The sequence below is a fragment of the Thermothielavioides terrestris genome, chromosome 4 (assembly GCF_000226115.1).
Source record: "Thermothielavioides terrestris NRRL 8126 chromosome 4, complete sequence".
Lineage (NCBI taxonomy): Eukaryota > Fungi > Ascomycota > Sordariomycetes > Sordariales > Chaetomiaceae > Thermothielavioides > Thermothielavioides terrestris.
Window position 1 is genome coordinate 2,302,546 of NC_016460.1, and position 22,311 is coordinate 2,324,856.

At 52.6% G+C, this 22,311-nt stretch overlaps 5 protein-coding genes across 5 annotated transcripts; 3 read left to right on the forward strand and 2 right to left on the reverse strand.

Annotated features, from left to right (window-relative positions):
- Positions 1–265: 265 nt before the first annotated feature.
- THITE_2119274 (uncharacterized protein) lies at positions 266–1,013 on the forward strand. The gene is made up of 2 exons (XM_003655458.1): positions 266–301; positions 366–1,013. The coding sequence occupies exons 1-2, from the start codon at positions 275–277 to the stop codon at positions 708–710; spliced, it is 372 nt and encodes a 123-aa protein (XP_003655506.1). The 5' UTR covers positions 266–274; the 3' UTR covers positions 711–1,013.
- Positions 1,014–8,843: 7,830 nt separating this feature from the next.
- Positions 8,844–13,642, forward strand: THITE_134539 (uncharacterized protein; the record flags this gene model as incomplete). Its single annotated transcript, XM_003655459.1, has 4 exons — positions 8,844–10,958; positions 12,422–12,486; positions 12,895–13,053; positions 13,262–13,642. 4 exons carry the CDS (start codon positions 8,844–8,846, stop codon positions 13,422–13,424), a joined length of 2,502 nt encoding a protein of 833 aa, XP_003655507.1. The 3' UTR covers positions 13,425–13,642.
- Positions 13,630–15,296, reverse strand: THITE_2080139 (uncharacterized protein; the record flags this gene model as incomplete). Its single annotated transcript, XM_003655460.1, has 2 exons — positions 13,630–14,824; positions 14,921–15,296. 2 exons carry the CDS (start codon positions 15,294–15,296, stop codon positions 13,740–13,742), a joined length of 1,461 nt encoding a protein of 486 aa, XP_003655508.1. The 3' UTR covers positions 13,630–13,739.
- Positions 15,297–16,002: 706 nt separating this feature from the next.
- On the forward strand, positions 16,003–17,457 carry THITE_113865 (uncharacterized protein; the record flags this gene model as incomplete). Its single annotated transcript, XM_003655461.1, has 6 exons — positions 16,003–16,049; positions 16,179–16,370; positions 16,477–16,538; positions 16,661–16,720; positions 16,880–16,918; positions 17,387–17,457. 6 exons carry the CDS (start codon positions 16,003–16,005, stop codon positions 17,455–17,457), a joined length of 471 nt encoding a protein of 156 aa, XP_003655509.1.
- A 1,248-nt stretch (positions 17,458–18,705) lies between these two features.
- On the reverse strand, positions 18,706–21,555 carry THITE_2119283 (uncharacterized protein). Its single transcript, XM_003655462.1, has 3 exons — positions 20,943–21,555; positions 19,769–20,788; positions 18,706–19,713 (listed from the first exon to the last, which is right to left on the reverse strand). Exons 1-3 carry the CDS (start codon positions 21,045–21,047, stop codon positions 18,880–18,882), a joined length of 1,959 nt encoding a protein of 652 aa, XP_003655510.1. The 5' UTR covers positions 21,048–21,555; the 3' UTR covers positions 18,706–18,879.
- Positions 21,556–22,311: the final 756 nt, after the last annotated feature.

Sequence of the window (22,311 nt, forward strand, 5' to 3'; positions counted from 1 at the left end):
ACAGGCCACCTTACGCACAGGCCACCACACTCCTGTATTTAGGTAGGCACTTGCCCGCATTCTATACTCTTGCAATAGATCCATCTTGCACTCCTCCGAAGCTCCTGCTTGGTTTGAGTGCTCCGCTACCTTGGCTGACGAGGTCGGGTAGCACCCACTTTGTTCGTGTAACAAGTGGTGCCCACTACTGGACTCGAACCTGTGCGATGAACCATAAGACTCCTTTGTGAGGGAGCCAGTGTTCATCAACAGCGTGCCCGAGCAGTACCGCGTCATGTGGCTTAGGCAACCATATACGGGCGCAGGTGCCCCGAGTGCCCTGCCAGGAAGCACTTGTGGTTTTGCTTACTTGGGTGGTCTCCAAGTATTGCGAAGCCCTCGAGCTCCTGAGACCTAACCTGGAGGTCGGTATCCAGGGCAACAACGTCAATCGCGACCTTCAACACTTCGTCGCCGCCCCGGCTCGGCTCCCAAAGACCACGTCAATCGCGACCACTTTTTCCAAGACCTCGTCGCCCCGGCCCGGCTCCCATCCTTCCAACTGTCAATCGCGACCACTTTCCAAGACCTCGTCGCCCCGGCCCGGCTCCCATCCTTCCGACCGTTCCAACCTCCGACCGATCAATCGCTCCAATCAACCGCCCCGACCAGTCGCCCCGATCAAAGAACCCGACCGGCCAGTCGCCCCGATCAAGGAACCCGACAGGTAGATTGAATAGTTGAATGGTTGGATGGTTGAGGTGCAAGATACAATGGACTTGCAAGCTGAGGACAGCTTTTCTGTTTGTTCGTGGGGGGGGCAATTGTTACACGCAGTTGTGGGTCACCTGTGGCCACCTGTAGCCAACTGCGCAAGTGTGGGCCCACTGGGCCCACTAGGCCCCACAACAGCATTGGGCCCCGCAACAGTGCACAGGCCACCTTACGCACAGGCCACCACACTCCTGTATTTAGGTAGGCACTTGCCCGCATTCTATACTCTTGCAATACATCCATCTTGCACTCCTCCGAAGCTCCTGCTTGGTTTGAGTGCTCCGCTACCTTGGCTGACGAGGTCGGGTAGCACCCACTTTGTTCGTGTAACAGATATCGTCTAGTTTCTCGATACTATAGGATAGTATATAGAATTTCTACTTAGTAGGTAGCTTATACTTATCCTCTATTAGTATCTTCGTTATTGGTTCTTTACTACTAGGCTTCTATTGTATTGAAATAGTGTAAAACCTCTATACCAACCTACCCCACTACACCTAGGACCAAGCGCACGAGATAGCTCCCAAAGGAATGCAGTATCCCTCTAGACGGATAAAGATAGTGCGTATCAAGTAGTAGGAAGGATGTCTTCTAAAAGGAAGACACGTAGCTTAGATACGTCTAGTAGGATATAGCAGAAAGATAAAAGACAACAAGAATATAGTCAGAGCTCAATAGCTCGAATGTCCATCGCCTAGATAGAGGTAGAATAACGAAAGGAGAGGCTTAGCAGCCTTCCTAGAAGAAGGAGGACTACCAACATAGTGTCAACGAATATGTATTAACAACTGCTTAATGTCTTACTTAATGACAAAGAAGATAGGCTCAGCCCACTTAAATATATATGATTAGAGGGCTAGACTCCCTAGTAACGAATATAACGCACTAAAACGAATGGAAAAACTAGGTCCCTATATCTAGGTAGTCTATTACCCTAATTCAGTATAGTCGTCGTTATTTATATATATTTATCGTTTACAACGTTATCCTAGGTCTAGTATATAAGGTTCTATACTATTGCCTAGATATCCTCCTCTAGGCTATACTAGAGGAGGTGTCTAATACACTGTCCTTCGACAATAGTGATCGAGCGAACAATGTTGTTCCTTACAACGGCTTAGTATATACTCTTCGCGTCTATAATAGTGTCTAGTATACCCTTAATATATAAAGCGAAGTAGAGCTTACGTTTCTAGCTACCTAGATTGTCGTTATCGGTGTCTATAGGCTTGAACATAGTCTTAATTAGATGTTCTATTATAGGTACAACCGTCATAGTGTTTATAGCTTTCACCTTTTAGATTGTCCTTTTCTATTCTATATATACTCTCACCTTTATATTATAGATAGACTAGAAGTAATAGGTAGATATATTAAGGTTAATCTTTACTCTATTATAGAGTATAAAGTCAGTTCTAATTAATAGTTTTACTCCTAAATCTTCAATAACGTTGGCTATTATAGTAAAGTAGCCTTCTACTTTGGTACTATAAATAATTCCTTAGATATAGAAGTCAAATTCAACTTACTTTTTAACTTCTATATAAGCTTTAATACCTTTAACAAAGTACAGCTTTATATTAATCTAGTATAGGTTTTTAGCCTATTTAGAGATAAACTCCTTATTAACGAGGTTGGTATTGCTATTTATATCGAAGTAAACCTCGGTGCCTAGCTCGCCTAAGTTCGCGCTAATGTTGATTATAAAGTATATAGCTTGCTTATCTAATACTTTTAATAATAGTATATATAGCTATACTTCTATAATCTGTCTTTCTATTAGTATAAAGTTTACTTCTTTACTATCGAGGTCGTCTTTAGTATTATTAGTATTATATCGATAGTCCGCTTAAAGTTATATAGGTCTATACTTGTCTTCGTCACTATCGTTGGCTATATATTTAAAAAGTTTACAACGTATTACAAAGACTCTACTATAGGCGATATATTACTAAATTTATAAGAGCTATTATAGTAGTTTGTTCCAACTTAGTCTAGGCTAACGAAAGGTGTAATATAAATAGTAAGAACTATCGGCTTCTTCGTTTTCTAATTCTTCGTTTTTAGCTTTAGTATTATATTCGTCGACAAGAACGTACCTAGTCTTCTCTAGTATTTTATAATAAAGGTTAGCGTCTTCGTTATCTTCTATTACTATAATCTCACTATAGTATAAGAAGGTACTGTCTTTGAACTACTTCTTATATATATATATCTAAATCTATTAGAGTCGTCGAGGTCGAGGTAGTCTTCTTTAGTTACTATTATCGCCTTTTCTCTAGCTATTAAATAGTCTAAGTCCTCCTCTATAATCGTTAAATAGTCAATATCCTCTTCTATATCTACTTGTACTATAGAAGTTTCGATTATCGAATAGCTATATTTAGTTACTATCTCTACATTAATTATTTCTAGGTTACTAGGGTTTGTCCCTATTTCTTCTCTAAAGATTGTAATATCCTCTTCTACCTCTTCCTATCTAGAAAGCTCTACTATCCTCTTAGTTATCTCTTTGTCCTTCGTTGTTATACTTTATATTTGTATTATTGGCAATAGGACTATAGCTAATAATATAGCTTTTAGCAATATCCTAATAGAGCTTGTCTCTAATAATATATACTTTAGTATTGAGAATACTAAGAAATATATCTATCTCTATAGTTATATCTAGTTTAGAGTATAGCTAGCGAAGTTCTAAATAAAGGTAGTTATATAGGTATATTAGACGTTGCTCTTTAGTAATATCTCTTTAAATGTATATATATTTAAAGTATTCTATAGTAAATTTCTAAATTAGCTTATCTTTATAGTTGTCCTTCGTAGTATACTAGTTTTCGTTTAGCTATTTCTCGACTTTATATCTTTTAATATTAAACTCTTTTTTTAAACGTTTAGTCTATACTTTTATAGATATAGTCAATACTATCTTTTCTATAGTAGAGAGCTACTACTTATACTATTATAGTACTAAGCTTCTAAATAAGGTCTATATCTCTATATATAAAGTCTCTTCTTTTATTAGGTAGTATCTAATAACTTAATCTACCTACTTAACCTAAAGGTTAATATCTTTATAGTATAGCTACTATTTATTGTACTATAGGTCTTAGAGTTCCTTAGACTCGTTCTCTATATCTAGTTAGAAGAGACTAATATCCTAAATCTTCTATTTCAACGTAGATATAGATAGCTATAAAGATATAGTACTTCCGTCCTTGGTTTTAGGCTAACAGTCTTCTATACCTATAGCCCTATTTACCCTTTCGATTATAACGTTTAGGTTCTCTATCAGTTTAGCTATCTAGGTAAGAAAGTCCTATATAGCGAAAGTAGCTTAGATATCTATAGCTCTAGCTACTTATTTAGAGGGTCTAGCTACTTATCTACAAAGTAGGCTTAGTATCTCTTAGAATAGTAAAGAGACATTAGAATCGATTAAACTATCTATATATTCTATTCTAGGGTTCTAAATAGCTATACTTAGTCTAAGAAGCTTAGATAAGCGCTAGGATAGTTGGCTAGGCGTCTATAGTAGTAGCTAGGGAACCTAGTTGAAAGTATTAATTAGCTAAGCTATTAAAGATAATAGGTCTTTCTCTTTAAGTAGTTAGTTCTAAGGCGATAGATCCTATAATCCTCTTAGTAGTCCTTAGTAGTATCTACTAAGATTATAGCTACTAATAGTATAGATTTTATATCTTTGTTAAAGAATAGTTAATATATCCTAAGTTTCTAGTTGCTCCTAGAAGGTTAAGCTTAATAGAGTTGTTAGCTAGCTCTTAGTTAGATTATATCTAGTTCTTACCGATATTTCTAACGATATAACTAGTCCTAGTTACTAATCGTTAATCCCTTAAAGCTTTAGGGTCTCTAATAGTCCTTGACTCTCTAGTACTAAGGTCTTTAGCGTTTCTTAGGTTAATTCCTTAGTCTTTAAAATAGTATCTTTAATCTTAAAGTCTAGGATAAGGTTCTTACTAATAGCTACTTAGACTTTATATTTAATAGTTATAAAATAGGTATATAGAATATAGTTGTTAAATATCTAAAAGGGAGAATACTCTAAGATATATAGTTCTTAAATATATTATTATATATAATCGTCTCCTTCTAATACCGTCTTAAAGGATACTATAGCTTCTAAGTACTTAAGTTTCTATAGGCTAATACTAGTAATCTACTAAACGTTATAGGTAACCCCAAAGTCTTTAATAAATTTAAATATCTATTATACGTCTTTATAAACGTTTACATTTATAAGGCTTAACTTCGTCTAGTTCTTAACGCCTTAAGGGTACCTAAGGTCAAGTTAATAGTATTAATAAAGTAAACTAGTTTATTATATAATATATTTCTTAAAGCTTACTCTCTTAAAAAGGAGTATTATCTACCTTAGGCGTTGTTCTATACAACTTACTAGATATAACTTATAATATCTCCTAAGTCGAACTTAGCTCCCCTCGAAGGGAAGTAAATAGGTTTAAATCATTAGTAGGCACTACTTGTTATATATAGATAGTACTCGGTAACCATCTAGCGATAAACGTATAAGGGTAAGAAAGATCAATGCCTCTTAGCCTCGTCAGCTAATAAGGCGGCACTCCTGAACACTAGTATATATTACAAAAGTATATTGATGCAGTCTATCTTCCTACGAAGGGGTTCCGAGTGAGGTTCCCTTTTTTTTTTTAGGGAACACTCGTCACCCCTGACCGTAGTGCAGTCATAGGTGCCCTTGCCACAGTTGCATGTGACATAGCCGCATCCTGCACTCTGTGTGCCGGCCGCATCTTGCACTCTGTGTGCTAGCCGCATCCTGCACTCTGTGTGTGCCGGCCGCATCCTACGCACTCTGTGTATGCCGGCCGCATCCTGCACTCTGTGTGCCAGCCGCATCCTGCACTCTGTGTGCTGGCCGCATCCTGCACTCTGTGTGCTGGCCGCATCTTGCGCACTCTGTGTGTGCCGGCCGTATCCTGCACTCTGTGTGCTAGCCGCATCTTGCACTCTGTGTGCCGGCCGCATCCTGCACTCTGTGTGTGCCGGCCACATCCTACGCACTCTGTGTGTGCCAGCCGCATCCTGCACTCTATGTGCCAGCCGCATCCTACACTCTGTGTGCCAGCCGCATCTTGCGTACTCTGTGTATGCCGGCCGCATCCTGCACTCTATGTGTACTGGTATCTTACACTCTACTTGCAAGGAAAATGGTCTTAGGAAGAAAATAGGCTTGAAATGGAAGACGGTCTTTCGTATAAAAATAGGGCTCTAAATGAAAATAGTGCCTTAGAGCCAGATATATTTAGCTACAGATCTATATAGGGACAATTTCACAGTTAAATCATCCTTCTGCTTAAGGTAATATATTAAGATCTAATGATTGTAAGCGAACGATGGACACTACCACCGTTTTGTCTATGGAACATAGGCTTAGCGCCTACAGACCCTCTCTCATCTGGAAAACAGTAGTGGAGACCATGTCGACCACCCCCCCTGGCGCGCTATGGTATGTACCATCCCGCCTAGGGGTCTGGGTGCCGGAGAACCTTGCAGGTGGCTGAGGCGTAGGGTCGCATAGGGCAGTTCCTTCCGCATCAGGCACCAAGTTTCAAGGTTGTCTCCGCAACTGCGACGTCGAGGTACTCCCTTCCAGCTACGGTATACGGGTTACTGGCTTACCATACCGACAAAGGGATGAATCGGACTGCTTCTTCTTACTCCGATTGTAAAAAGAACCAGCAGGTAGGGTTGAAGCTCCATGCTGCTCAGCGGATAGGATGATGATGTTTCGACCGCGACTCTGGGTACCTAGGCCGGTATCCAGGGGTCCAAGTGGGGGACCGCGGTACATCAAAGGATCATCTAAGCTCTGGCCGAAGCGGGATGGCCCAGATCTGCGATTGTGTTTGAGAATTGGGAGTTAGTTCAACTGGGCCACCTCGAGGTGTCGGACGGCGGTCAAGGCCGCGGGAGGCTGGTGCAGACAGCAAAACGAACCCGAAATAAGGCACTTTCCCTCCTTCAGCTTCGCCATGCCCGCTGGAGAACTGCAAACATGGATTTGGATGCTGCCTAGAGTCAGAAAGGACTGGAACCTGGAAGTTCAAGACGAGAAGGCAGAATCGAGTCCAGCTCCCCGCCTGTGAGCGGTCAAGGGCAGACTCTGGTCGGTCGTGGTTATAGAGGTCCCGCCAAGACTAATTTCGGAGGTTGCCGCTTACAAGTATTTACAATCGCCACGGGTAAGCGGGGCCACGACGACTTAGAGCAACATCAACAATGCAAAATCGCGAAGACTCGTAGCAACAACTTCGTAAAACCTCAACCAAATCGAAAAAAAAGAAAACGAAGTTAACCCGCACCCTAACCTTGACCTGTACCCTAACCTTAACCCGAATCCTAACTAGCGGGGGGCTGGCGCCGCCCCCCGTACCCCCGGCGAACTAACCCCTCGGCGATAGAGCAAACGCCTTGGCGATCGGGGTTGCGTAAAAACGTTGTAAAAACATTGCCGACAATTGGCCGAAATTAGTCTTGGCGGGACCTCTATAACCTCCAGCCTCTGGTCTGCACCTCGTGGCTCCTTCTGGGGAGAGGCGCGGAGCCCAGAGCGTTGAGCCCCGCACGGACCCACCTTGCCCTTCTCGGCAGGTCCTACAGGGCTGAGCTGACCACGGAAGGAGCGGGACGCATTGGAACTTCTTACACAGGAGTGGGAGGTGCCTCGAGACCAGCGAAGAAATTGAAACCTAAGTTGCAGAACACCAGGAACAGGCAGCTATCTAAGTTATTTCCGCGGGGATTTGAGCGACATTGAATTTCGGGTCGGGTATGAATCAAGCGACCGTCTACGAACATTGCAAGAACTGCGCAGGTTTTCATGACAGTTCCCGCGAGGAGTGGTTTCATCAACCAGCGAGATCGAATGCTGCATTGAGTGACATCGCTCTTCCCTCGTTTGTTCCAATCTCACGTTGAGTTCAGCGTGTTGTCTAACGTACTGTGGCAGCCACGCGCCGTCGGGTTCCCGGGCAGAAAGCTCGGAGACTTATTGGCTGGTAAGCGCTGAATACCCACCCACCCGCAAGTTGCATGTCAGATTTCATCAGTTTGGTGTATTCCGTACACTACTCGTGTACACAACGGGTTGTTTATGGGCGACATAACGTTGCCGGGGATCCTTCGAAGTCTCCCTCCCGACTGGCCCATGGCGATAACCTAGATCCCTGCCCGCCGGTTTCTGTGTGGCGAGACAACCGAATCCTATGCTCCCCTGCGGCACATCGCCATCCCCCGGCCATGTGTGTCCTGATGAGCAAAGAAAGCCGGCGCCTCCTTGGCAACCTGGATGGTCGTCCGTGGCCGGTGCACCAGTACACTGGACTACACTACACAGTAGTGTAGTGTACTGCCCGGGACAGGCGGAGCCACAAAGTGGCAGGCCGTGGTCAGATCCCTGATGCCCACGCCCGCCGAAATTGGCATGCTCAACATGCGCTTTGCTTGGCGTCCCGCTAGAGAAACGCGCAGGTATGGCTTTCTGAAAAGGTCGTGGAACAGCGGCGGCTATATGGATGACATTCACCGCACCCTCCCTCGTGGTTTTCCCACGGAACTCGCCCCTCGGACCTAGGTCTCAGTCAAAGACTGCCAGCTTCAGACAGTCAGAAGGAAGCCGAATCCGAGTCACGGCAGTGGAGTGGAAAGAAGCGTCAACATGGGGCTCAACTCGGATTCGCCCGCATCGAGCACTCGGCCCCCGCATTCGGGTAGGAAAGGGTCCAAGAAGGTCAGGACTGGCTGTATAACATGCAAGTGAGTGCCGAACAACGGCCCCCAAACCGCCGGGCCTCTTCCTACTCCTTCAACATCTCCTCCTTGCCCACGTCCTTTTGTCTCGGAGGTCATTTCGGCCCGCGGCGTTCACAGAGGCATTATGCTCATGATGCATTCGACTTCCGTTGCTGACCTCAGACTCTGTTGCGGTGCGGGGCAGGATCCGCAAAGTCAAGTGCGACGAAGCAAAACCCTATTGCATGCGCTGCACCAAGACGGGTCGCAGGTGTGATGGCTACCTCGACGCCAAATCTATGGCTCAGCGACGTCGCCGGCCTGCTGGGCCGGTAGTCAGTGCTGTTGCCGGAAGGCCTCAGGCGTCGACTACGCTCTTCTACGACTGGGCATCGTCGGATGAGAGACGAGCGTTCCACTTCTTCCAACACGTCACGGCCCCCAGCCTCTCGGGAGGCCTTGACGACGCCTTTTGGCGGGTGCTGGTGCTGCAGATATGCCAGGCCGAGCCCGCCGTCAGGCACGCCGTCCTTGCCGTCAGCAGCCTGCACGAGGGCATGGTGCAGGCCACCATGATGGCGCCGTACGCCAACACCGAGGACCGGAGCTCGTTCGCCCTGTATCAGTACAACTGGGCCATTGCGTGTTTGCTGGGCCAGATGCGCACCGTCGATGCCAGGCCACTGGTGCCCCTTCTGACGTGTGTGCTCTTTGTGTGCATCGAGCTCATGCAGAGCAAGGACAGGGAGTCACTTCTGCACCTTGAACAAGGCCGCCAAATCCTGAACCAGCTGGGCCGCAAGGAACCTCCGCGGAGTGCCGAAATCGATCTCATCAAGCAGCACCTGGTACCAATGTACACGCGGCTGAGCTTGACGTCGCTGATGTTCGGCGGCGAGCCCGTGGAGATACCGACGCCGCTCAAGACGCTGACCGAGGTGCCCATGGTGTTCGAGACGATCGATGAGGTCCGCTACGCCCTGTACGACTTCATGGATGAATGCCTCCGGTTCGCGAAGAAGACGCATTCGGCCAAGCTTGGCAGCATCCCTGCCGAGGAAATGCGGGCGTTTGAGAAGGAGCAAGCATACCTGCTGAGGAAGCTCGCCAAGTTCAACGTCGCCTTCTCCCTGTATCGCTCAACAAGCTCCCGCGACGCTCCGCCAGGGTCCATCGCCTTGATCCAAATCCACGCACACACGACCTTCATCTGGGTCTCCACGGCGCTCAGTCAGCGTGAGACGGTCTTCGACGACTACGTCGACACCTTCTCGGCCATTATCCCCCTCGCGACTGATTTCATCAACTCCCTCGGCACCCCTCAGACGACCTCGGAACAGAGTAGGCCTACGGCCAACACGCGCCGCTTTACCGCCGCTTTTACTTTTGAGATACACATCATCGCGCCGCTGTACTTTGTGGCGGCTAAGTGCAGGCACCCGATAATCCGACGTGCCGCGCTAGATCTCCTCCGCCGCAGCCCAGCGCGACGTGAAAACCTGTGGCGGGCCAACGTCATGGCGACTATTGCGGAACGAACGATGCGGCTGGAAGAGAAGCACTTGCGCGACGCGAACAGCCAGCCCCAGTCGCGACATCCCTCGCCGCCCGAGATCCCCATGCTATTCTCGGGCTCTTTGGGGCACGAAGACGACCCCTGGCTTATTGGGCCGCCGGAGGCGACGTTCCCGGACGTCTTTGGCGGAGTTCACCTTGGCTCATTAGAAGGAGCCGCCAGCAACAAGCTGCGGCTAGGCAGCCTCGAGGCTTGTGAGGCGCCAGTGACATCCTCGTGTTCAAATTCATCAACGACGGGCAGCGCGGATGTGGCAAGCCTAGGCGATCTCGCCGGGCATCTCCCGATCGATCCGACGTTGTTCTTCGATCCCACCGAGGGGTCGACGGCGCACTCATTCAGCGCCGCACCATCCATTGCTTCCTCGATCGACGACCTCGGCGTGCCGGCGGCGATATCCACACCATACCTCGGCGCCTCCGTCGATGCGCCGTCACCGACCGACCTCTGGAGCGGCGCTCACTCGCACCAGCCAGCACCACCAGGCATCGCCCTCGAACCGCCCACGCCGCTGGACGCCTCGAACAACCCCTTCATCATGCCGCCGCATCCGCATCCGCGTCATTCCCACTCACAACCGCAATCTCGCTCTCACTCGCGACAGCCGTCGCGTTCGGGAGGGCCGTCGTCTGTGGGCTCAGACGGATCTTCCCCGCCCCTGCACCCGATGGGCAGCCTGCACGAATTGGGGCAGAGCCCGACGCTCCATGCTACCGGCATGCCCGGCTTCCAACAAGCGCAATACCACCCCACGCTGGGCGTTAGCGCGGGCCAGCTGAGCCCGACGACGGGGAAGCGCAGCGCGGACGCGCCCTTTGACGTGCCCGAGCGGTTCCGGGTGCACGAGTCCATCATCGGGCCGGACAGGGAGGACGGCACCAGCTGGGTGATGCTGTTCCGCAAGCTGGGCGGGCTGGACGCCGAATGGGATGTGCTGACCGAGTATGTGGCTGTCGCATAAGACCCTGGTGGGCAGGCAGGCAGGCAGGTAGGCGGGCAACTGTTGCGCAGTGTTGCGCAGGGCATCGTGGGGTTGGACTTATCGGTGGTATATGGCCGGGTGGGAATTTAACAGGATTTATAGATACCCGGATACAAAAGAGCAATCTACGGGCGGGTGGGCGCTGAGGGAAATGGGAGTGGCGAATACGGGCTTCTGTGGAGTGCTTAGTTAGGGAGGAGTGGTGTTTGCTTGCTTCGGCTGTGGTGATCAGCTTTCTTGGGGCTGGACTCCTGATAAACTCTTACCGTGTCTTTTTTCTTCTTGACTCAGTCAATACATGAGTTAGTGCATTTCTTGCTCGCTAATCACCGGCTTAGTGGTCTGGGGGCCCATCGTTGCACTGAGTCGCGTCTTTGCCTTATGCCAACGGGGCAGGCTGGCCACCATGTCCTCCTACATAGCTGCGCCAGTGGTTCCAGGCCATCCATGGTTTCACCTTTGTGAAGAGCGGTGTCTGTGTGCTGCCTGTGGTTCTTTCCCAGATTGTCGGTATTTTCTTATAATTGGTGTCCTGGGGGAGCGGAGTAGTAGTCAATGTCAAACCACAGCATGTTCGAGTGAACTGCGTATTCGACTCGCGGTCCAATCCCGCTACACAGCCTCTTACGCAGTACATGGCCCGGCATTCACCTTCATTACACTGGCCCGCAAGTGATCTTGCCTTCGATGCGGCTTGTTTCTCACCTTGGAAGCGGGACGAGACTGGAAATAGGCGACTCGCAAGTTAGAAAAATTGTCTCAGTGTAAGGTGGTCAGAAAGTAAGGGACAGAGTCGCATAACCCTGGCCAATAGCGTATCGTGGTTCCTACCAACTTGAAGCCTTTCCCAGGTTCTCAAGGCTGTCTGAAATTGGAAGGAGCCTTGGTGGACCGCGGTCACTTACACGCAGCGTTTGCTTATCTTATCGCCCCACACTTGCAGTGCTGTGACGGAAGTCGAGGGGGAGTGAGAGCTCGCGAGCTTAATACGCTCAGAGAATGTTCACGAATGACATCAAAGCGCCGCCACCGAGTTCATGCACTCACCTGACCCTCCTTGAGCTGGCGCACTCAGAGTGAGAGGACCACAACAAACAATTGCTCAGTCACTTGGGCACGTCTCACAGAATCCTTCTTCGCTTGATTTTACTGTCTTGAGCCGCTCATCCCTTGGTGACTGGTCACATGACGCTGGGTCGTCTCTAGACATACACGAACGAGAACGAGCACAATATGCCCCAACCACAGCAGAACCCTCAAGCCCAACCCCAAATCGCGCCCGTACCCAAGGTGGGCGAGCGAGCGCCGACCTTGGGCAGGGACGTCAGCTTTCCGCGGGACAAGCCCGTCGTGGTTGTCTTCCTGCGGCACTGCGGGTGTCCTTGTAAGTTGCTTTCCGTGTTCTCTCTTGCTTTGCAAGATCCTTGTTTTGCTCCCTCCCTTCTGTTTTCTTCAGACATCTTGTCCTTCATCCCCCATTTCCTTCATTCTCCTTAAACGCTCCCCCCTCCCCCTATATTCTTCTTCCTCTCCTATGAGGAACTATCTCACCCGCGAAACCTACTAACTCCCCAAATACAACAGTCGCAGAAAAGACCTTCAAGCTCCTCACCAACTTCTCGAATCACCACCCCGAGGTACACTGCGTCGCCGTCTCGCAGTCCTCACAAGCTGACACAGACAAGTGGTACGTCTCACCCTCCTTTAAATTCCCATTCCCTATTTCAAGAAGAAGGAAGTCCCCTATTTAAGCCCGGCAACAATAATAACCTTGCCTCCTGGGCTGGCACAGGATCGTCCAAGTTGGAGGCGAGTGGGAAGTTCAGGTGATAATCGACGAAGCACGCGACCTGTACCACGCCTGGGGCCTGGGCATCGGCTCGACGTGGTACACGATGAACCCGAAGGCGCTGTGGAGCGCCTGGAAGCTGGGCACGGAAGAAGGGATCTGGTACGTATTTTACGCATACTCACACTTACTTGCTGACGCCCTCATCTTCATTTATCCTCCTCTCTGCCTCTCCTTTCTTTCTGTTATATGTTATTTCGTTTTAAATCTCAGCTTTATACTGAACCCATTCCCCCTCCAACCCAACCCAACCCAACCCCCTTCCCCTGTCCCCCTTCTCAGAGACTGAGCAGCTAACTGACGATAACAGGAACCGCGCGGCAGACAGCGGCAGCCGGTGGCAGGTGGGCGGAGCGTTTGCCGTGGACGCTGGCGGATTCGTCAGGTGGGTGAGGCCCTCGGCCAGCGCGGACGACGTGCCGGATTTTCAGGAGGCGCTGAAGGCGTTGGCGGGCCACTGGGGGATGGCTTAGCATGGTACCGAGTGCTGCAGCCAGTTTGAATATTTCCACTTTTCCCCCTTTCTCTTTCTTCACCCAGGCTTGGTTGCAGGCTGGAACAGGCGCACTGGAAGAGGGTTGCATGATCAGGTGCTCGGCGTGTCTCATTCCCTCGTCGTTTTATTTTGCGCGTCTGTCCGAGGACAGCAAGTTGAAAGAAGAATAACCAGCAAAAATTCTCCGCGAATGCCGCTTGCACTGTCTCTACTACGAAATCAGGCATGACTTTACTCCCCATACATGCACCAGTAAGCCCCTCAACCCAAGATCATTCCACGGCACAGATGGTCAAAGATGCCGAAAAACCTCTTCCACCGCAGACGCCACCCGCTCCACAATCTCAGCAACCAGCTTGCTCGAAATATCATACGCCGGCATGACCATGATGTGATCCCCTCTGCCGCCGCCAGCACAGCCCTGGCCGTGGTATACCAGCACCCTAAATTCCCTCACCGCGGTCTTGTGCACCCGCTCCGCAATCCCCAAGGCCGGATCAAACGGCTCCTTGGTCAGCTTATCCTTGACGAACTCGATGCCCCAGAACAGCCCCTTCCCCCTGATGTCCCCGACATTCGGATGGGTCCCCAGCCTCTGCTTTAACAACCTCTCCAATAAGGTCCCCTGCACCCGCACGTTCTTCAACAATCCCTCCTTCTCCACCACCCTCTGCACCGCCAATGCCGCGGCTGCCACAACGGGGTGATTCTGGTACGTATGCCCGTGGGTAAACACCTTCCCCTCCCTCTCCATCACGCCCGCCACCTTGCCCCCCACCAGCAGCGCCGAAGCAGGCTGATACCCGCCGGCAAACCCCTTCGCAATAGCCTGCAAATCCGGCACCACGTCGTCCGGCCCGCTGCCGTCCCCTTCCCGGGCCTCTCCCTGCCAGGCATGCAAGAACCCCGTCCGCCCCATCCCGCACATGACCTCATCCAGGATCAACAGGGCCCCGTGCCGCTCGCACACCGCCTTCACGGCGGCTAGGTAGCCTTTGACGGCGGGGACGCAGCCCAGGGCGGCGCCGACGACCGGCTCCAGCACGACGGCCGCGACGGTCTCGGGGCCGAGGCGCGCGAACTCGGCTTCGAGCTCGGCCGTCTTGCGCGCGACGAAGGCGGCGTCCGACTCGAACTCGGAGTCGGAGACCAGGCGCTGGCGGTAGGGGTTGCAGGCGGGGATGCGGTGGAAGCGGGCGGGGATGAGGAGAGGTGCGAAGGGCGCGCGGCGGACGACGTGGCCCGAGGCGGAGAGCGAGCCCAGCGTGGTACCGTGGTAGGATTCCTCGCGGACGATGAAGTTGGTTCGGTCCGGCTGGTTTTGCCAGAGAAAGTACTCGACTGCGAGCTTTAGGGCTGCTTCCATTGCCTCGGAGCCTGCGAGTCTTGGTTAGTGGTCTGGTTTTTCCGTTGGGGACGGTTTTGGCTGGGAAGAGAGAGAGAGGGACGGAACCGCGGTTGGTTGGGGCTTACCGGAGCACATTACGTAGACCTTCTGCATCTTGCCGCCCGTGCTCTTGATGAGCCAGTCGGAGAGTTCCTGGACCGGGCTGGTGTTGAAGTGGGCATATGAGGCGTACGTGAATGAGTGCATCTGGGCAGTGACAGCCTTGGTGATGTCGCGCCGGCCGTGTCCGAGGCAGGCCACGCCGGCACCGCCACAGGCATCGAGGATCCTGGTGCCCTCAGAGGGGTACCAGTAATGGCCTTTTGCTTTCTTCAAGACAGGAAGCCCGCTAAGCGGGGATGGAGGATGAACGAGGTCTGAGCTCGAGTCGATGATGTCTCCCGCGGTCTTAGCAGGGAGGCTCCGCCGAGCGGACCTGTAAGAGGACACAGACTGCCCCATCCTCGCACTTTCAGGATCTGGGGAAATAAACCACAAAGGGGGTCGCTGAGGTAGGTAGCGTAAGCGTTGTGTTCACCACGGATACGGGTAGACGCAAGCTGGGTGAAGAGATTCGGGCCTCGGAACGCCGACTTTATACCCCACGGTGGGAGGTGTCTGTGCCAACCCCAGACAAAGAATGTGACGATGGCCATGTCACGGCTCTCTCCTGCCGTCACCAACCCGTCCGCTCGTCGCTCCCGGAAGGCGGAAGGCGGGAGGCGGAAGGGGCAAGGCACGCCCACGGGGCATGACCTGGCCCAGCCGGCAGAATCGCACCTTCCCTGTGGGCCCTATGTTAACATCATCCATCCCGCAGCAGCGGTCGTCAGCCATCCACACCCGCGCCTGCCTGGCTTGGAAAGAACTGGGCAACGGCAGCATCGACCTCGAGGCATATTTTGCCCCCGCTATGTACTCCGTATGCAATCAGATGCAATCAGCGCGGGGTTTCGTTCATGTCATGTGCTGACCAAAAAGACCAGCAAACTCTCCAGGGGGCATGCCAAGGCGCCCTCGATGCTGCGCAAGAGCGGAAGCACGCAGTACGACCAAGCAGACGGAGCGGGAAAACCGGTGCGTTGCCCTGCTTGATGGGAGGCCACGGAAGACTTCATGGAGCACAGGCTGGGTTGCATCGTCCCACGCGGATCCTGCGGGTTCTGACATGTTGGCATCCAACAAAGCCTGGGTGGGTGATGACAAGGGGCCCTAGTGTGTGAGTGTGGACATACACAGTACACTACTCGGCAGGTTGGACTGACATGTCTCCCACTCATGCCAACACTAACACCCAGCCAACGCTCAGGCATACGGGGTGGGGTGCGGCTGACACCGTTGCAGTGCCCGGCCGATTGCTGCCGAGTCCAACGGGGTGATCATCCTTGTATTCACACTAACGGTGCCTGGGAACGCTGCCGAGGGCCCAACAACCCGCCGCCGCCTTCGGAAGTATCACGCTTCACCGACTCGCGAACCAGCCAAGGATCGTTCGGTAAAGGCCGCCCAAAAACCCAGTGGATCTGGCACCCAATGGTGTGTCTCGCATCCCCTCCGACTGGAGTGCTCCGAAGTCCCTGTCGGGAGGCGTGGTGGACAAACTTAGTGTGCACCTACCAGGTAACTAAAACGGCCAAGACAGCAAGGAACATGTACAGTACACTATCGGGAAGCGGCATGTCGAGGCCGGTATGCCGGATCCAGGTATGCCGGATCCAGGGACGGCAGCTCGCACAGATTCTGTGCCATGTTCGCATGCTTCCGGCTTTCCTGCCATGTGGTGGACCCCCCACTGGGCCTGCTCGCTTGATGCACCCCCGAACAAGTGCGTGCTCAATCCGCGATCCGGCGCCTCGGGTCCTCCACGCGGCCAGGCGTGTCGGCAAGTGAGACACTCAAACTCAAACGAAGGGGAAAGAGACGCAAAGCAGAAGGCCAGCCTGGTTGGACGCCCAGACTGAGAAAGTGAATCAAGGTATCTGGCAAGGCGTACCTCGACCAATTGCATGCGCGAATGAGCATGACGGGCCACTCCAAAATGGCAGACATCAGCAGTGAAGTCGGCCTAGCGAGGGGCCATGCAGGTCAGTAAAGCTTCCGGCCCTGTCTGCACGTGGAACCATCGGTACCTTCCAGGTTTGTAAGCGAGCAGGCAGGCTGGATGGAGCAACGGACTTTGCTCAAGTCAAGAGAGCGATTGCCCAATGACTATCATTGCCGCCGTAGCCGTCGGCCTGAGGGAGCCCTGCGGTGTCACCATCGGCAACGTAAACCGCAACAACTGCTTGAAGCACTCTGTCGCTGCCGAACCGAGCCGAAAAACTGCCACACATACACGACACGCCTCCAACAAACGCTCGGAAGGACGTCGACAAACCGACTGCAGCCACCCACTGGACAGCACGCCGGGGCCCGCGCATAGCCGGCCCCGGCCGAGGACCGGTCAAGGCGGCGAACCGTTCACAGCCAGGAAACAGTGGATCGTGTGGATATGGACGGATGATGTTCGTAGCAGATGATGTGCAAACGTGCAATTATACATACTAGTGCAGCAGGGGACAAGCTGCGGTCCATCTCTGGCCCGGATGTCCCACCGCCGCGCGTCGGGCCGAGCCCGCCATGAGCTGTACCGCGCCAGCCGAAGCCACCGCCCACTCCCAAGACGAGAGAAAAGGGAGCGGAATATGCAGTCCCTGGCAAGGGAACCAAGCCTTCCTCACCAATCCAAAGCGAGGAAACGGCAAAAAGAAAAAAGGCAAAAAAAGAAAGACTTGAAACTACACTACCGCCGCAAGCGAGCGTGGGGAAGCATGCCATGCTGGGGATCCAAGCCAGCCAGCCGAGAATCCCAGCATGCTAGTGGAGTTATACCCCGTCGCTCACCGACTCCGTGTGCTATGACATCCACCCAAGCTGTTTTTACCCCTGGCCCATGCTCCCTTTTGTCGAACACTAACTACATGTAGTCTAAGTGTAGTCGGTCGAGCGAGCGGGCTTACGTGGTCTCTCGCGCCGCGCCGGTAGCGCATCTCCCGCCGGCTGAGCGGGCGAAAAATGCCCGACTGGCACAGGAACAGGAAAGCTGCGGGAAATAAGCCGCTGTGTCTGTACATACATACATACGGTTCGGGATTGGTAAGGGTAGGTGGGGGGAAAGGTAGGTAGGTAGTTGTGGAACGGGTTTGCGAACACACGCTGATAACTAAGCCGCCGAGTAACCAACCATGAGGATATCCCACTTAGCCAGGACGGGGCCGACCGCAAGTGCTTGAGACAGCGTTGGCGAGCAAGACATCTCCATATCAGTGACTATTCCTCAAGAAATGCTAGCTACATGTCATCAGCATTTATATAAACGCAGCAAGGACGGACCGACTAACGAGCCACAAACCCACTCAATGCAATGCTGCTCAACCCCATTCCATCCATACCGAGGCCGTACAGGGGAGCGATGTGAAAATCAAGGCGTGTACTCGCTCGCGCTCTTCCTGAGCCATACCAATAGTAAGTGGAAAATGCGTAACGTATCAGACATCCCGTCATGGCAGCACGATCAGCCGATTCAATCAAGACAAACCAAACGCCTGCGCGCCCACTCATCTCCCTCCTTTCTGGAAACCGACAGAAAGATAACGGACAACCAATCAACGACGCCACGGACGAGAAATGATGGACTGAACAGGGTAGTAATTCGATAGTGTAGTCAGTCCATGACCCGTCTGTATAGATAGGTCCACGGAGAGAGGGGAGATAGAGCGCTCCGCCTAGAGACCAAAAGCAGGAGCAAAGCAGCGAGGTCGCAGAGTCATGGCAAGAGGGCGCTGTTGCACATGACAAGTTACTTCGGAGGAGAACCGGTCTGTCGCTATTTCTGGTTTTGGCGGTCTTAAGCAGACCGGCTGGCGGCCAACTCTCCGTTCGACGCGGGCTGCACCTGCTTGCCCTGGGCAACAGGGGCGTGGTAGCTCCCGATGCTCTGGAAACCTCTAAAGGCATTGTCAGCCAACAGTTGTTTTCATTTCATTTGGCCGGGGCACCTCTGTTCTCAAGCTGGGGTGACATACTTCGTCAAATCGAACCCATGATCCTCGTCATCCGCCGCCGGACTCGGCGAGGCATCAACCGCCGCTCGGCTGGTGGACCTTGTCGGGCTCCGCGCGGGCGATTTGCTCTGTGCCGCCGCCGGAGGACTGCTGCTGCCGATAGGAACGCCACTCGGCGTCTTTGACGGGCTGAGGTCGAAAGACGTCAAAGGGGGCCTCAGCGGAGTGCTCCCAATGTCGGCGTACTTCCAGAACGGCGCTGGGGAGCTTGTCGGCATGTGCTGGCTCGGCCTTTGCGCCGTGCTCGGGGGAGCGAGCTTGGGGTGCACTCGAAGCGGTGCTGGTGTGACAAACGACGCGCTGTCGTCTTGCAGGTACGACGATGTCAGGGTTGGTGATCCCGGTGCATTCTCCGCCAGCCCTGGGGCGCTCGACGTGTTTGGCTTCCGCGCGCGAGGTAGCGGACTGTCATCCGTGCCGACCCCGGCTTCGTCGGGCAACGGTTTCCGAGTCGGCCGCACAGGGGTCAAGTGCGAGTCCCTGAGTGACGAGCGGGGTTGCGGTGACCCAGATGGCGACACCTTTCGCTTGCGTCCCGACATGGGGTCCCTGGCGGCCATGTCCTTGGGTCCCGACGTGATGTAGCTCAACTGGCTTGGCGATGAGGGGTTGGAGGAACCACGGTGCCCGCCGCGGCCCCCTCGCCAAGCGGCGCGGACCATTTCATCGCGGGAGTCGGAGACGAGCTGCCACTTCATGCCTTTTCCAGGCTCGTCTGTCGACCGCGCGATCTTCTCGAACGCCTTGTTCAGCGAGAGGTTGTGGCGAATCGAGTTCTGCAATGCATTAGCCTCGTGTAACACCAGTACCGCATATGCATTGAGGACTCACCTGCCAACCATTCGCGGGCTGGTGCCGATAGTAGGCGTACCGCGATTGAATATAGTGATAGATACCGGCTAGGTTGAGCTTCTGATCTGGAGTGTTTATAATGGCCTGCGTGATCATCTGCGCATAGCTATATTGAGGCTTGATATGCCGATTCTCATCCAGGCTCAGATCCACATCACTGTGGCTCATCATTACCGGGGCGGCTCCGTGCTCGGTAACGGGGGTCTTGGTCGCCGCGGCAGCACGAGCTCGGGCGGATGGAGGAGTACCTGGGCGCTTGTGGTCGGGATGGGCCGGGGCCAACGGCTTCAACGAGTTTTGGCCCCGCGAAGATTTAGTCGGCGAACTCGAGTGGGTGCCATCGCCTGATGGAAGGGGATGTCGCGTCGGCCGCGCAGGAGCTGGCGCAGGCTCCGGCTTGATAATGCCCGCTCGTTCGAGGTATTGCGGAGCAATATTGAGGGGGCTAAGCTCAGTGGGAAGAACAAACATCATCTCGACGCCGCCAATCTCGATAACCTCGCCACTCCGGAGGGGGCCGCTCTGGCCGGCTTTCCACGGCGTGCCATCCACCTTGAGCGCGTTGCGACCCTTCGCGAGTAACCACCACTTCTCCTGGTCGCGGTTGAAGAAGATGATGGCATGAAGCCGTGAGATGAGCTTACTGGGACCCAGGTCGATGTTCACCGAATCGACATGATCGTCATGAGCCTGGTCGGCGCGAGACTGAGCGGGCTCGGACGACCGGCCGATGTTGACGGCGAGGTTCGTGATGTAGTATGTCCAATCGACGGCCGCAATCTTCGCATATGCCTTGACTCCTTCCTTATTGGACTCGTGGATGCTGTTGGAATGATCTCTGCTCGCCTGCACAGGTACGGCGGGAGCCAACAGACTCTGAGTCACCCGTGTGACAAGCTGGTCGTCATCTTCCACCACAGACTGGTCGGCAACGTTCGAGGAGTCACCTTCGTCGACAGGCTCCGAGGTCTCGGCTGCCTCGGCGGGCGCATCGTCGTTCTTTGATGAAAGAAAGTATTGTCAGCAGTGGAAGACAGCTTACGGGGATTCGGTTGTCATGGGAAACGTCAAGCAAATAATGCACTTGTACATTGTCGCGAGGTTGGAGTGGGCGCGTTGGGGGGAAGGGGCGAGGGGGCACGGGCATGCTTACCACTCTTCGCCGCTTTGAGGGGCGCGATGGTGACGACGATGCAGCAATCGCATCGCTGCGCAACTCGCGGCGCGCACGTTGCGCGCGTTTCTGCGGTGTAGGCATATTGCTCGATGTGCGATTCGGGTTAAACCATGAGGTAGAGAACTGGAAAGAAGGCGGGGGTTGGAAGTGCTATGGGTGCGCGCTGTGTTCGGCGAAACGAGGTTGGCTGCTCGGTCGGAATTCCAAGTTGGCCTGGAGCGAACCTGCCACCGAAGAATGCGACACCAAGGATGTGCACCTGTACAATGTCCGGCGCCAGGCAGGAAGATACTGGGTTGAGACACAGCGGCAAGCTGCAAAACGCCACGGTCAAGACAGTGATTTTCTGAGTGGCAAGGCAGTAGCGAGGGCGAACAATCAATGCGATTCTCACGACCCGGTGCGAAGGGAAAGGGATTTGTTTAATTGACACACACGACTTGCCCGAGGATTTTCGCGTTGGCGACTTGAAAGGCGCGAGGCAGGAACAGAGGGGGGAGTGGCCAATGGCATTGCTCGAACCGTGGTGGGGCTGAGCGGGGATTCACGTGCAGCGTGATTGCCTTCTGTTCGTCATGAACTCATGAACAGCCAGCAGCACTACACTAGCCAGCGCAAAGAATTTGGGCCTGGCCAAATCCGGAGGCCGATGAGGCAGGAGCAAACAACAGATTCCATAACCAGGGCAGTTCATACCCTAGGCAGAATTCGCTTTGCACATCTTTCAATCTCAGGAGAATGTTGAAGTTGTGCCAATGCCATTTATCCGACCTCCAAGGCCCATCCATTTTGTGCAAACCCCTGGTTATTTTCGCACCCAGCCACCCCTGATGCAACCGTCCGACAGTCAACACAGGCTGCCATCCCATTTCCCTGATGGGAACAATGCCACATGAGCAAGCACAAGACACCTCAGTATGGACAAGATATATGTGCAGCACCAATTGCATCACTAATGCCAATCAACACCCACCAAACTGGCCCAGAAAATCCGTGTGCATCGCATGCAGAGTGAAGATGTGTTCCTGATTTAAACATTACCACACACACCTCAGCCATTCTCGCCCGAGCCAAACCACCCAGGGAAGCCTTGCAACCTCCTCTATCGCTCACAACCAAACCGACTCTTTTCCACTTCCCCCTTCCAGATAAGCCTGACAACAGAGTGGTGGTAATAGCAATGAGACACAGGATAATGTACAACATGCATCCCCCTTTTGCAAAACACAATGATGATGGAGATGATGCCCTCCCTCCCTCTGCGTGCGCTCTCGCCCCAACATTTTTTTTGTTTCCAAAATGATGCCCGCCCCCTATATATTTTACAGTGTAATGAATGAGACAC